Source organism: Eptesicus fuscus, chromosome 2, assembly GCF_027574615.1.
Source record: "Eptesicus fuscus isolate TK198812 chromosome 2, DD_ASM_mEF_20220401, whole genome shotgun sequence".
Taxonomy (NCBI): domain Eukaryota; kingdom Metazoa; phylum Chordata; class Mammalia; order Chiroptera; family Vespertilionidae; genus Eptesicus; species Eptesicus fuscus.
In genome coordinates this window covers 86,241,192-86,255,085 of record NC_072474.1, presented here as the reverse complement: position 1 = coordinate 86,255,085, position 13,894 = coordinate 86,241,192, and the positions used below count along the sequence as shown (strand labels likewise).

The 13,894-nt window shown below is 49.0% G+C and overlaps 1 protein-coding gene across 1 annotated transcript in view; it reads right to left on the bottom strand.

The window, feature by feature from the left end:
* SCFD2 (sec1 family domain containing 2) overlaps positions 1–13,894 on the bottom strand; it is a 326,381-nt gene that overhangs the window by 12,781 nt on the left and 299,706 nt on the right. Inside the window, exon 7 of the mRNA XM_008140306.3 lies at positions 11,980–12,114. Within this exon, the coding sequence (XP_008138528.2) occupies positions 11,980–12,114 (135 nt within the window). The remainder of the gene's footprint in view (positions 1–11,979; positions 12,115–13,894) is intronic.

The following is a 13,894-nucleotide window of genomic DNA, read 5'->3' as shown; positions in this document are numbered from 1 at the left end:
GGGACAGAAATAAAACTGGCTGCAGAACTTCAAGTGAACGGCATGTTCCCAAAGACATGTGCTTTCCATGAGCGAGTCTGGATGCTGAAGTACACTGCGAGAAGCCTGAAGGATGCATTGAGAGATGAAAAGGAAAAAAAGAAATGAACAGCAACAACAAAGAACAATACCCTGGGGCCAGGGGGAGGAGGGAATGTGGATTTTGGTACAAAGAGACGGGTCTGATTAATGCATGTTGCTGTTTGCTATTTTGGTTTCTGTTTAGATTTATGTTTTGATAACAGACTTTCCTTTTAGAACATGTCAAGTCAGCAGGCGATTGGGCGGTGGAGTCTCTTCCATCAAAATAGCACATTTTATAATGCGCCACGCACGGCTGGGTCCCCTTCTTTGGAGATGAAAGATTTAAGCATCGTTACTGCCATTGCAAACGCACAGATTAATCAAGCCAGTCAGGCCTTCTGCTCTTTTTTTTTTTTTTTTTTCATCTTCCAAACTTTCGCTGGCTGTGACTTTAAGACCTTGGTTCTGGTCAGATAAGACCATTTCTTCCCACCATCCATGCCAGCCTTTGAAGCAGAGGCTGCTGAAACCTCTGCAGCTGTGGGCCCCCAGGCACTCTTTGATGTCCCTGTTGGTTTTCATGAGAAGGGTTTCCGCTGCTTCGCTGCTTCTGAGCTCTGCTTCTGAGCTCTTGAGGAGTTCTGGGAATCCTGCTGCCGATTCTCTTCCGCTCAGTTTCTCTTCGTGAGTGACTCACTTGTCTTTAGCGCGGGCAAGTGTCCTCAACAGTGGGCAGGACTGTGCACCAGAGCTTGAGGGGCACCAGGCCCTGAGAACAGCCGTGCTGACTTTGAACATGGCTTGGGAATGGCTTTTCTCCCAACCGGAGTTGTAAGAGCACTGCCACAGCCACCGAACACCTCATGTCCGCGCTGTGCTTTTCCCTCATTCACTGAGCCATCCCACAGCTGTTCATTGAGCAACTACTACGAGCCAGACACTTGTGTCGACACCAGGGATTCAGCAGTGAACAAACCAGAGAGGAGTCCCTGCTGTCGTAGGACTGACATTTCAGTCGGGGGAGAATGACAAAACCAGTCAGCACACGGGGAAAAGAAAGGTGGTAAGTGCTGTGGAGGGCAGTAAAGCAGGGGGTGGGCAAGCATGACCCTACACCAGCCTTAGCACCTATGAAGTAGGTAGAGGCTCCATTTTACCGTAGAGACAGAGTGAGGCTTGGCGAGATGAAGTAACTGGTCCTCTCATTTGCTCCCACAGCCAGTGAGCACCCGGCCCTGTGGGGTCCAGCAGCGCTTCACCTCCCTGAGTGCCCGCCCATCTCACCTTCCCTCTCCAGCCCGATGCCAGTGTGGCCTCGTGCCCCCTCTCACTGCTGCCAGGGTGATCTGTACAAAATACACACTGGTGACATGTGCCTACCACATTTAGTGGTGCCGCATTGTTTTTGGTCAAATTTCCATGGTTATAGCTCCTGCTTCTCTCTCTGTCTTCATATCGAGAACTACCTGTAGTTCCTTCCGTGTACCATGGCGTTTCGTCACTCTGTTCCTAACTCCTACTGGTCTGACACGTTCAACTCCTGGGAAGCTCCTCTGACGTGGGACTGAGCTCCCCCTTCTCTGCACCCGCACATCCCCTCCGGCGCACACGCGTCTCTCCTCCTGCAATCCGCAGTCTTCCTGCCTCTCTCCCTAACACGCCGTCAGCTCCACGGGGTAATCTATGCCACGGCAGGGAGGATATCTAGTTTGTCTCTATATCTTCTTTATGCACCACGGTGAGGAGCGCACAAACCAGGCTCTCCGTGACTGCTCACCAGCAAAGTTCATAGACTGTCAAAACCAAGGGTTTTTTTTTGTTTTTGTTGAATGATTTCTTTAAAAAAAAATATATATATTATTTACTTTTTACAGAGAGGAAGGAAGAGGGACAGAGAGTTAGAAACATTGATGAGAGAGAAACATCGATCAGCTGCCTCCTGCACACCTCCTACTGGGGATGTGCCTGCAACCAAGGTACATGCCCTTCATCGGAATCGAACCTGGGACCCTTCAGTCCGCAGACCGATGTTCCATCCACTGAGCCAAACCGGTTTTGGCCGCTGAATGATTTCTACCAAAGCCCATCTCACTAGAACTTATGGATCATATTTAGCTAATGTTAGACAAAAATCAACCCCGACCTCATAGCATGGAGTATAATTAAGAAGAGGAAAATAAAAACAATGGTTATAGATAGTGTTGCAAATGGAAATTCTAGAACCTGTACTTATTTAGTCAACCAACACACAACGCTGAGATGTTTTCCTCTGGTCAGAAAGACCATGAAGTGTAATTGGCCGAAGCCAACAGTTCATCTCTGAGTCTTGTTCTTCTTGTGTCAACAATGAGGGGCCGGGCTAGGTGACCTCCAGGCATGTCCAGCTCTCGCAGTCGGTCCAAGGATCTGACGTCACATTTCACCGGATGCTCATGATTTTTGCCCTTCACCCCCACAGCGTACTCCACCCCTGCTGTGGGCGCTTCTGCAGGTCTTTCAAACAGATGTGGACAGTCTCCCGATCCCCATGGTTAGGGCATGGGCCACTGGCAGCCAGGTAGTTACAGCGTGATCCTGCCCCTCAACCATGGTTGAATAATGGTCCAAGAATGGATCTCCGACCCAGGCGGGGCCAACTCTAGATCCTTCCTTGGGAATCAAGACTTGACCTAAGAAAGACAAGGCTGAATCAAAGCTTAGCTTGTAAGAACCGAAAGCTGTGGACTAGCTCTCCAGTCGTTCATTCAGCTAATACCGAGTAAGCACCAGCAGCATGCTGGCCTGCTCTCAGCGTCTTTGCAGGCTGGAGCAGGTCTCAAAGGACCGCCTGGTTTCCCGCTGGCTTCCCAGTTCCCAATCCCAGGCTTCCCGAGGCCGCCGCATCGCTGCCCTAGGTTCCCCGAGACATGCTTGGTCCTCGCAGCAAACGATCCTTTCTCTGATTCCGTTAGTGCAATTTGTTGGCATTTTAATTGCAACGAGAGGGTTTCAGCTCCCACCCCGCCTCTCCACCACCAGCTTCTCAGGGCCTCTGAGCAGTTGCTCTGTGTTTCCTTGTGGCCCTTTCCGATTGCCCCCAAGGCGAGGACGCTCTCAGATGAGCTCAGATGAAGGGCCCAGAGGCCAGCCCAGGGTCCTCTTGGACTCTTTCAGAAACCTTTTATTTTTTCCCAATTAAGCATGGCCACATAAGAGATGGAACAACAAAACAAAAAACTTCTTAAAAACACACATAAAAAGAAATAAAACGGCCTCATGCAATTTTCAGATAAAACCACCCTCCTCACGCCAAGTCCAGCGGAGGAAACATCTTGACAAATCATGTCCGTTAGTCAAAACAAGCTGGGGTCCAAACACATGGAGTAGATATAAAATATATTATTTTCAGGAGACTGAAACCCAAACCACAAATTCCAGAAACGCATTTTAAAAGTGCTGCCCATTAGACACGCTAGTTTTAAATTAAATTAACGTTGTAGTGAGGGGGAAGGTATGTTTCGGTTTATTTATTAGATCACTATCGAGCTTTCCTGTAAGGAGATCAAGGTGCTCCGGGAACAGGCGTTTGCAGAGAAGATTGGCTGTTTGAAGAACGCCAGGTTCTGCCAGAGCGGCTTCTCTCCAGCTTGATTCCCCCTCCCCCTAGGGCACTGCCCTTTGAAGCCCAGCTTTATGTGGCTAACCACAGTCCTTCTGGCTGAGGAGTGCATTTGGCTGGCTTGAAACACTTTCTTAGAGAAGCATGAAGAATGATCTCATGGGCACGCTCACTCTTCTCCCCTGCATTACCTTACAGGGCTCCATGGAGTGAGCTGGGGAGAGGACGGTCCTGCAGCTCAGTTTCTTATCACTCACTCCTCTGCCCGGTTCTTCCTTCCTTCCTTCCTTCCTTCCTTCCTTCCTTCCTTCCTTCCTTCCTTCCTTTCCTTCCTTCCTTCCTTTCTTCTTTTCTTCTTTCCTTCCTTCCTTCCTTCCTTCCTTCCTTCCTTCCTTCCTTCCTTCCCCCTTCTTCCTTCCTTCCTTCCTTCCTTCCTTCCTTCCTTCCTTTCTTCCTTCCTTCCTTCCTTCCTTCCTTTCCTCCCTCCTCCCTCCCTCCTTCCTTCCTTCCTTCCTTCCTTTTCCTTCCTTCCTTCCTTCCTTCCTTCCTTCTTTCCTTCCTTCCTTCCTCCTTCCTTCCTTCCTTCCTCCCTCCCTCCCTCCCTCCCTCTTCCTTCCTTCCTTCCTTCCTTCCTTCCTTCCTTTTCCTTCCTTCCTTCTCTCTTTCTCTCTCTTTCTTTCTTTCTTTCTTTCTTTCTTTCTTTCTTTCTTTCTTCCTTCCTTCCTTCCTTCCTTCCTTCCTTCCCTTCCCTCCTTCCTTCCTTCCTTCCTTCCTTCCTTCCTTCCTTCCTTCCTTCCTTTCTTCTTCCTTCCTTCCTTCCTTCCTTCCTTCCTTCCTTCCTTCCTTTCCTCCCTCCCTCCCTCCCTCCTTCCTTCCTTCCTTTTCCTTCCTTCCTTCCTTCCTTCTTTCCTTCCTTCCTTCCTCCTTCCTTCCTTCCTTCCTTCCTCCCTCCCTCCCTCCCTCCCTCCCTCCCTCCTTCCTTCCTTCCTTCCTTCCTTCCTTCCTTCCTTCCTTCCTTCCTTTCTCTTTCTCTCTCTCTTCTTTCTTTCTTTCTTTCTTTCTTTCTTTCTTTCTTTCTTTCTTTCTTCCTTCCTTCCTTCCTTCCTTCCTTCCTTCCTTCCTTCCTTTCTTTTCTTTCTTGAGATTATATTATTTAAAAAAAGATTATGGGCAAAGAGCAGACAGGTCTTTCATTACCAAAGCCTTTGGGGACTCGCCTTAAAACCAGGTCTGAAGTGTAAGTGAATTTGCCATCCTCTAGGTTTTAGGGAAAACTCTGAGACTCCACCAAACACCTTCCTTGCCGAGCTGGACAGTCAAACGTATATTTAGGTGGAGTATATACTGTATTTCCCAAAAGTGGCCACAAGAATATTTTCTGCTCCTCATGCTCTTGCTCTCTTCTCAAAGGAAAGAGTGTGTCCCCTCCCCACGACCCTGTGGGCGCACTGGGCCTGCCTGCACACATGGATTCTGTGGGAGAGATGCTGTGAGGCTTCTGAGGGCTTCCCCCTGGTGCACTCTCTCAGGAGTCTGGTCTTGCTGGCCTCTAGTCCCTTGTCCTTGGAACACAGCTGCCATGCTGTGAGGAAGCTCAGGCCACATGGGGAGGCCTACGTGGGAGGAACTGAGTCCCTTAGCTGCCAGGCTGGGCTGGGCTACCCGCCCACACTCAGCATCAACTTGTGAACGCGCCAGCTTGGAGGGGAATCCCTCCCTGTTGACCTCTGCCCAGAGTACAGCTTCATGAACAGGATAAATGATCAATATTATCTTAAGCCAGTGTTTGGAGACGGCTTCTTATGCAGCAATAGATCACCAGAACGGGGGGATGAAGGACTTCCCTGGACAGTGATGTATATAGAAGTTCATGCTAAAGCAATACAGAGAGCAATTTTAGCAAGTTGCAGTATGATGCAAACACGGTTCTGACTTTAGTAAGGGCAGAATCCAGCTGCTCTGACTTCCCTCTTCCAGAGGATTTACTTGATGCAGAAAATCTTAGATTCACAGGCATTTTTCTTAACTTTCACTGGCTGCAGACATTTACATGAATGAGATGGACGTCTGCGAGCCACTTCCCAGTGTCTGGGATGGAGGCCTCCAGTGCCCCTCAGCGCGGAGGCTGTGAGGAGGGCCGAGCCCGTGCTCTCTCCCAGCACACGAGACCATGCTTCCGGAGTGTTCCCGGCGGAGTCTGTGTCCTGAGTGGCCAGGGTCTGGCCCTGCTGGCCTCTATCCCCTTGAATCGTCTTGTCACGGTCCATGCACGGAATTTCACCAGCTCCCTACAGCTGGCCCCAGGAGGCACAGGTTATGTCCCCCGAGACTGGGGGTATCAACAGGCTGGGCACACGGTGGAGAAGAAGGGGTCTGTCTGGAGAAACACATCGCAGCCTTACAAACATGGCTTCCACCGGCCCAACAGAAAGAACGTTAGATGCCATGTCTCTCTGGCAACAGCACATCCATAGTGAAACCTGAAACCCTTGGGCGCCTGTTCTCTGCTATTTAAGTCACTTGTCCACTCAGCAGTTGGTCTGTAGGCACCAACGGCCTACGCACTGGCTCTGCACAGGGACACCAAGTTACTCAAGGCGGACTTTTCTCCAGCGTCACAGTCTGGCCAGGATCACAAACTCATAACAAGGGGAGTAGGAAATACTTAACCAGCACGTACTGTAGGCCAGGCACTGTCCCGAGTGCTCTGGATGCATCAACTCATTTAATTCTCAGAACAACCTACACAGTGGGTACTGTTATCATCCCCATTTCACAGATGAGGAAACGGAGGCCCAGAGAGGTTAAGGGATGCACCCAAGTCACACAGCTAGTTCTAAGCCAGACAGTCTGACGCGGACGTGTTACGACTGCTCTCTCTGGCCTCCTGTAAACAGACCTAAGCGGCAGAATGAAGTGACTGCTGTTAGGCAGCGGATACGAGTTGGCCTTCTATTATTTACAAAACCAGACAAAATCATGACAGATGTTAAATAGAAAAGAGGCCCCCAACCTCCCCCCGGAACACTCATCCTGCTGCCTAACCACCTGTGAGGACATCTCTCACACGACAGAACCAGCCCTTTGCTTCTCTCTGTTCCCTAGAGACGAAGAGGCTGGAGAAGGGGTCTGCAGCTGTGTGTGGACAGGAGCAGAGACCGCAGGTTTCCTTGACGGAGGTGGAGTCAGGCGTCCGCCTCCCCCACGCACCTGGCAGCACGGCGGTGAGTAGGAGCGAGTGGCCGCTGCCTCTCTGGGGTTACGTAAGGACAAGACAATGACCAGCTTCGCCTAGTTTAGCAGCTGGAAAGGAGGGTCAGGGATTCCTTTGAGGGTCACTGGAGTTGACTGATCTACCCCCTGTGAAGTTGTTGAAATGCAGCTTTTGGTTAACACACTGAGGACGGATCACGAGAATTTGCCAGCTTTGTTTAGTTCCACTTCATATTACACAGTGTTTTACAAAGTATCACACTTTAAAAAGATATTAGCTTGTAAGGACATGTAATAAATAAACTTCAAAATGCAATGGGTATTTAATTTTAAAGCGTGCCTTTAACATTTATGTAAAACGTTTTTGTACTGGTTCAATAGAAACTTATCTGGCCACTGGGTAAAGCTAGCAATAAAACTACTGGTCCGCAATGTGTTAAGGGCAGAAAGTCGTAACAAGGAGCCAATGACTCTAACTGACCACTGGGGCCACCCTCCAGACCTTCAGCGAGCGCCTGCTGTGTGTAAAGCCATGGGGACTTGGCCTACGTGTTGAGGAGGCAGAAATAAATAGACCTAGATCAGCCCTCCATTCTCCCAGCCACAGTTTGCACGTTCTTTTTTTTGATTGTGGCCTATTGTGAGAGATACATTTAAATCATATGCGTGTATGTAGGCACTGGGTTGTTCTGTTTCGCCTTGCTAGTCTGTTTTGTTTTGTTTGTTTTTTTCTTTAAAAAAAGTGATTACAGTCCAATGAATTGGTATCTTTTGTTGTTGTTAATCCTCACCTGAGGATATTTTTTCCATTGATTTTTAGAGAGTAGAAGAGAGGGGGAGAGACACAGAGAGAGAAACATTGATGTGAGCGACACATCACTGGTTGCCTCCCCCATGTGCCCCAACCAGGGCCGGGGATCGAGCCTGCAACTGAAATAGAACCCGAAACCATTCAGTCCTCCGGCCGATGCTCTAACTACTGAGCCAAACTGGCCGAGGCCAATGAATTGATATCTTGATCCCTACTGTGCAGCGGATCAAGTTGTGCAGCTAGAAAACACTGGGAAAAGATACCCAACGTGTATCGTTATAAAACAATGTGTAAATGAAGCCACAGAGGTGTGTGTGAAAGGTATGGAGCCCTGAAGAAGACATGCGTTAGGGGCCTGGGAAACCTTCTCCTATGTTCTTTTTGTTACCAGTCGTGGGGCACCTGCAGCTCACCTGTGGGAAAGTCTACCATTTCCTAGCACATCTCTCACCAGCTTCTCAATGGCCCTCAGCCACATCATCGTCTACAGATACTGCCCCTGGGCGACGTGAACTAACGTCACCTGTGACACCAGCGGGGAGTCCAGGGACAGGGTAGCCCAGCTCTAGAGCTCCCTGAAGTTCCCTGAGCACAAGGATCCCGCAGGGACGCCTGCCTTTCATCTGGCTCTGTCTTTTTTTTTTCTTTTTTCTTCTTTTTTGTTTTTATTTATTTATTTATTTTTTGGTTTTTTTTTTTTCTTTTTGGCTCTGTCTTTTTGCTTCTTTCAGGCTCAGCATCCATTCAGTGAGTCTTGAGTGGGGGATGGCGGCCGGGGGGGAAGGGCGGGGAGATGGGAGGGGGGGAGTAGGCCCTGGAGGAAAAGAGTGGGCCAGCAAGTGTCAAGAAAGCAATGACTATTGATACAGAGATGTGACGTGAAGAGGCAGCTCAATGCCAAAACACAGATGTCTTCTCCTGGCAGAGGTTGGGTGGGGTGGGGCTGCGCACTGCCAGTGAGCGGTGGGGCCAAGTCCCAGGAGAGCAGACATGGTGCCAGCAGATGCCCTGGGAGATATCCCTCACACTGGCCGCCTCGATGGCCATTGTAGGCATGGAATTAATTCATGAGCTGCACAGACACGGGAGGGGGAAAATATCTGTGCTAACGAGTCATCATGAAGAAAAGAATTAATGATACATGAATATTTAACTTCCAAGAAAACGCCTGAAGCATCCTGGAGCCAAAGCACGTGGTGAGGAGCAGGGGCTTGGGAGTAAGACTGGCCGGGGCCAGATCCTGGCGTCCCATCTCCTGGGTGCTCTCCTGGAAAACACCTGAGGACAGAGAAGAGTACGGGTTCACGCCTCCTGCTTAAGCTTTCAGGGCTCAGTTTCCCCAGTGGGAAAGCAGGGGTACCGATAGAACCTACCTCCTAGGATTGATGTGAGGTTAACATACAAGAATGGCTGGGCCCAGGATACATGCTGAGCACAGGCTGGCTGCATAACGTTGGGCCTTAAGTGAGAAACAGTGGAAAGCAGGACCGGGGGGCTGGTAAGAAGCCACAACCACGTGGGATTCGCCTGCCTCCTGCATCTCCTCTCTGGGACGGGAGGGCTCTTCGGCCAGCCCTCCGAGACTCTCCCACCCCCTGTAGGCAGATGAGGCGCCCCTGGCAACAGAGAGCAGAGGCCCAGCAGCTGGGGGCTGGGGGCTGGGGGCCGAGGGCCGGGATGGATCCTGACAGCTGCTGGGAGAACACACATTCTTTTCCCTTAAACCCATGACTTGGAAGCCTCCTGAGAGATGGGTCTTGGTGTGCAGGAGGGTTTCTTTATGACCCCAACTGGGGAGGCTTGAAGGGGAGGAGCACAGCGGTCTAGTGGGGCCCAGGAGGGTTCTGCCGTCTTCCTAAGCAAAGCCCACCCTGGGACCGTGACGTGTGTGACCGCGGGGAGAGCGGCAGAAACACTCCGCAGCACTTAAACGGGTGACTTCACAATGTGGCGTCTGATGGTTCACGAAACGGCGATGGAATCCACCAGCGGACGGTCCTCCTACCTGGGCCTGCAGCGCTGCGCAGTCCCTGAGCACATTAAGGCACTGCGACGCCCAGCGGCAAACATTTTGCCTTGATTTGCTGTTTAACCCAGGGTTTCTCAAACATACTGGGTCACCGGTCCTTTTGCTAAGGAGCAAGTTCTTCTGTGGAACATCGCTGGGCAAAGAGCGAGTCAGGGCCTTCTCCCATGCACACTGGCCTCTCTACAAATGAGAAACTCGCGTGGCGAGCAGGGTGCAGGTGGTCCGAGCTCCAGGTGTGCCCTTGGCCAGACCGTGAAGGCAGCCGCCTGCCTGGGAAAGGACACACAGCCCCCGGGGCCAGCCTCAGACCTCACTGACCAGGCCTGAAGGTCCACGCTGGTGACTGTAGTCTCTCTTCAGGGTGAGGGCCAAGCTTCTGAGGGAGGAAGAGGGTGTTCCAGCGGAGAAGGTCAGAGGCCATGTCTAGCCTGGAAGTTTCTGTGTGAACCAGCCGTCATGAAGGGCCACTGAACAGCCCTGGGCTACCCTCAACACCGGAGCCTCAGAACAACTTTGGGAAGCTGATCTGTGCTGCATTATTTAACACACACACACACACACACACACACACACACACACACACACACACACACTTCACCAGCACTCGTTGCAGCAGAAGCTGCTGATCATTGGGAACAGCAGGAAGGAGATCGGCACGTCCATTCCGGCCGTGAACTGTGCGGTTTAGAGTCTGACTGTCTGGCTTCTGTCCTCTGGCTTCGGGGTGGACCAGTTCTCCTGGCAGATGCACATATGAACTCTGTGTAGATTAATTCATGATTTCAAAGACGCTTTGAAGCTGGCAAAACATTCTGTTATTTCCAAGAGTTATTACAACTGAAATCCTGGCACAGACTGGGAGGTCAGCCTGTAATCTGATTTCGATCCTTTTAGATTCAGAAACTTTACAGTGGGTTAAAAATAGATCGCATCTGTGTACTTCTGCTCCTTTCATCCCCACTGCAAAGGCTGTGCAGTGATTTTTGACCTGCCCTCGCTATTAGCCAGAGAAACCCTAGCACTTGTCAACTGGGAATGTGTGGGCCCAAACAAGTCATTTTTAAACGCAGATTGAAGCAGCCACCGTGGAAAGCAGTATGAAGTTACCTCAAAAAATTGAAAATGGAATTGCCTTATGACCCAGCTATTCCACTTCTGGGAATATGTCTGAAGAAACCGAAACACTAATTCGAAAGAATATATGCACCACTGTGTTCACTGCAACCTTACTTACAACAGCTGAGACTTGGAAGCAGCCCCAGCCGGTTTGGCTCAGTGGACAGAGTGTTGGCCTGCGGACTGAAGGGTCCCAGGTTCGATTCTGGTCAAGGGCATGTACGCTGGTTTCAGACTCGATTTCTGGCCCTGATCAGGGCATGAGAAGGCAACCAATCCATGTGTCTTTCTCACATTGATGTTTGCCCCTCTCTTTCCCTTCCTTCCACTCTCTCTAAAAATCAATGGAAAAATACCCTTGGGTGAGGATTAACAACAAAAACAAAAAACAAACAAAAAAGATTTGGAAGCAGCCCAAGTGCCCATCAGTAGATGAGTAAATAAAAAAGCTATGGTACATTTACACAATGGAATACTACTCAGTCATAAAAAGAAGGAAGTCTTACCTTTTGTGACAGCATGGATGGACCTGGAGATTATTATGCTAGTGAAATAAGCCAGTCAGAGAAAGACAAATACCATATGATTTCACTTACATGTGGAATCTAACAAACAAAATAAACTGACAAAACGTAAACAGACTCATAGATACAGAGAACAGACTGACTGACAACTGTCAGAGGGGATGGGGGTTGAAGGATTGGGTGAAAAAGGTGAAAAAATGGGTTTTGGGGTGATGCTACCCATATGACTGAGCAAAGTTACTCATTATCCTGCATAATAAGTTCTAGAACTAATAACAGCAGACTGTTATTAATTAAGAACAGCAGAATGGTACATGGATTCCTGTGGCATGGAAATGTGGCCAGGCAGGAGAAACATTTTCAGCAGTGCTACCCTGCCCTGAAGGGCTGTGTCTTCACATATCAACCAGGAAAGATCCCAGTGCGTACATCAAAAGAAACCGGAGGAGGCTGGAAGGGCAGGCTGCTCTTAACCAAAAGTTAAGTGAAGATTGCACCTGGTTTCAGAAGAGTCAAAACACTGCATGGTATCTTATGTGGCACCCGGCGGGTGAAGGGGTGCCAGCATTTTCATGCCGGCAAAGATAGCATTCCATTCAGGATGACCTCTCTGCGGCAGCTTTACCTTCATGAACATGCTAAATCCAGTCTTGAGGAGGTCAGTGAGGCCTGACGACATGTGCTCAATATCAACAGGATCTGGCCTTTCGGGATCAAATATTTCCTCCACAACCTGCTTCAGCAACGGCTTGTAGGATGCCTGGAAGGATAAAATATTGCGCTGTGAGCAACAGGGTTTGTCTGGACAGAGGATGGCTTTATCGGCACCCAAGGAAACAAAACAAGGTTATTTTGATACTGAGCCAAGGCTATGATTTTGTGTGTGAAAAGGCAATTATAACAACATTGGATTTTTTGGTAAATTTTCACCCCAGTACCTCAGCACTAATTGTTGTTTCTCATATTCCTTATAGAAGCAAATCTCTCATTCCTAGAGCTATGATCACAGAATGGCTAGTTTTTCAATTAAGACTGAAAGTGATAATTTTATGTATGAAGTATACTGGAAAACAAAGCATTGTCATTTGGTATGAACATAAAGATGGTCCCCAGGTTTTCCTAAACATTGTTAGAACTATGCTCCTTCTGCTAGGAACTCAAATGTTTTCTTTCTTTCTTTTTTTAAAATGTCTTTATTTATTTTAGTGAGAGGAAGGGAGCAGAGAAGAGAGATAGAAATGCTGATTGGCTGCCTCCCGCATACTCCCTACCTGGGATCGAGCCCACAACCCAGACATGTGTCCTGACTGGGAATAAAACGGGTGACCTCTTGGTTCCTGGGTTGACGCTCACACCAGCTGAGCCACACCAGCGGGCGGAAAAAATGTTTTCGTACAATGTTTTGTTGTCGTCCAAGCCCAAGGCATTCCCTCCTTCCTCTACGGAGCTCAGCTCCAAGTAGGACTTGGACAGAGAAAGCAGCCAAGGTGCCAAAAAGGAATTCGACCGAGGTCAGGGCTGAAGAGAGGCAGGCCATGTGGTACTGTAAACATTTCAGTAGAATTTAGTTGAACTTTTGATAAATAATGCTAAATGCTTTCCTTTTCTGTGACCTGAATAGCCTATCCACACTTAGTAATACTGGGAGGCAGCTCGTCTAACTGAGCATGCTCCCCACCTCTTTCCTTGGCTCTCCGTACTCCCAAGCTCCTCCTCGCATCTCTTCCCATCAGTGGGATCACCTTCCTCCCAGTCCTGTGGCTGCCTCTGCTGCTCCAGTTCCACAGGGCACCCAGTGTGAGCACAAAGGATAAAGGGAGAAGGAATGACTTCCCTCAACGCATTCTCTCAATCTATCCTATCTCTGCTGCGTCTGTTACAGGCTCGGAACAGCCAGGCTCCCACGGAGCACCGGTGAGACTGCTTCTCTCTTTGCATTGGCCAACACTGTGAGCTGCCTTTAGCAAGTGTCCAGGATATTTGGTGTATTGACTTCATCTCTGGCTTCATCTTGCTTTTCTCACTGTCATTTATTTTTTACTCTTATTTTCCCTTTATTCCTATTTTCTTACCTAAAATATATTAAAAATAAAGCAGGGCATTTACTATCAAAATCATAAACAATAATTTAGCCAGAATGCAACCGGTGCATTTGTTAGGGATGAGATGCAGGGAAAAATAGCAACTGCTCAGTTGAGGGGTGTAGCCTTCTTATGTTTATTGGCCAAGTAGACCATTGCATGCCCAGAGATCTCACAGGTTAATGCTTTTGAAAGTAAAGCACTGGGCAGGAACACCGATAAGACAGAAATTAACACACACACACACACACACACACACACACACACACACACACGTCAACCTTCCTCATAATAAAGCTATATCCAGAGAAATTTAAAAAATTTACCATACACGCAAAAATCTATAGGTTTGAAAACACACTTTTGATGAGGCCATCATGAATTGAAACTCTCAGATATGGCTGATGGAAGGGTACATTGCTACAATTAGTGTGGAGAGCCATTTGGCAATACCTATCA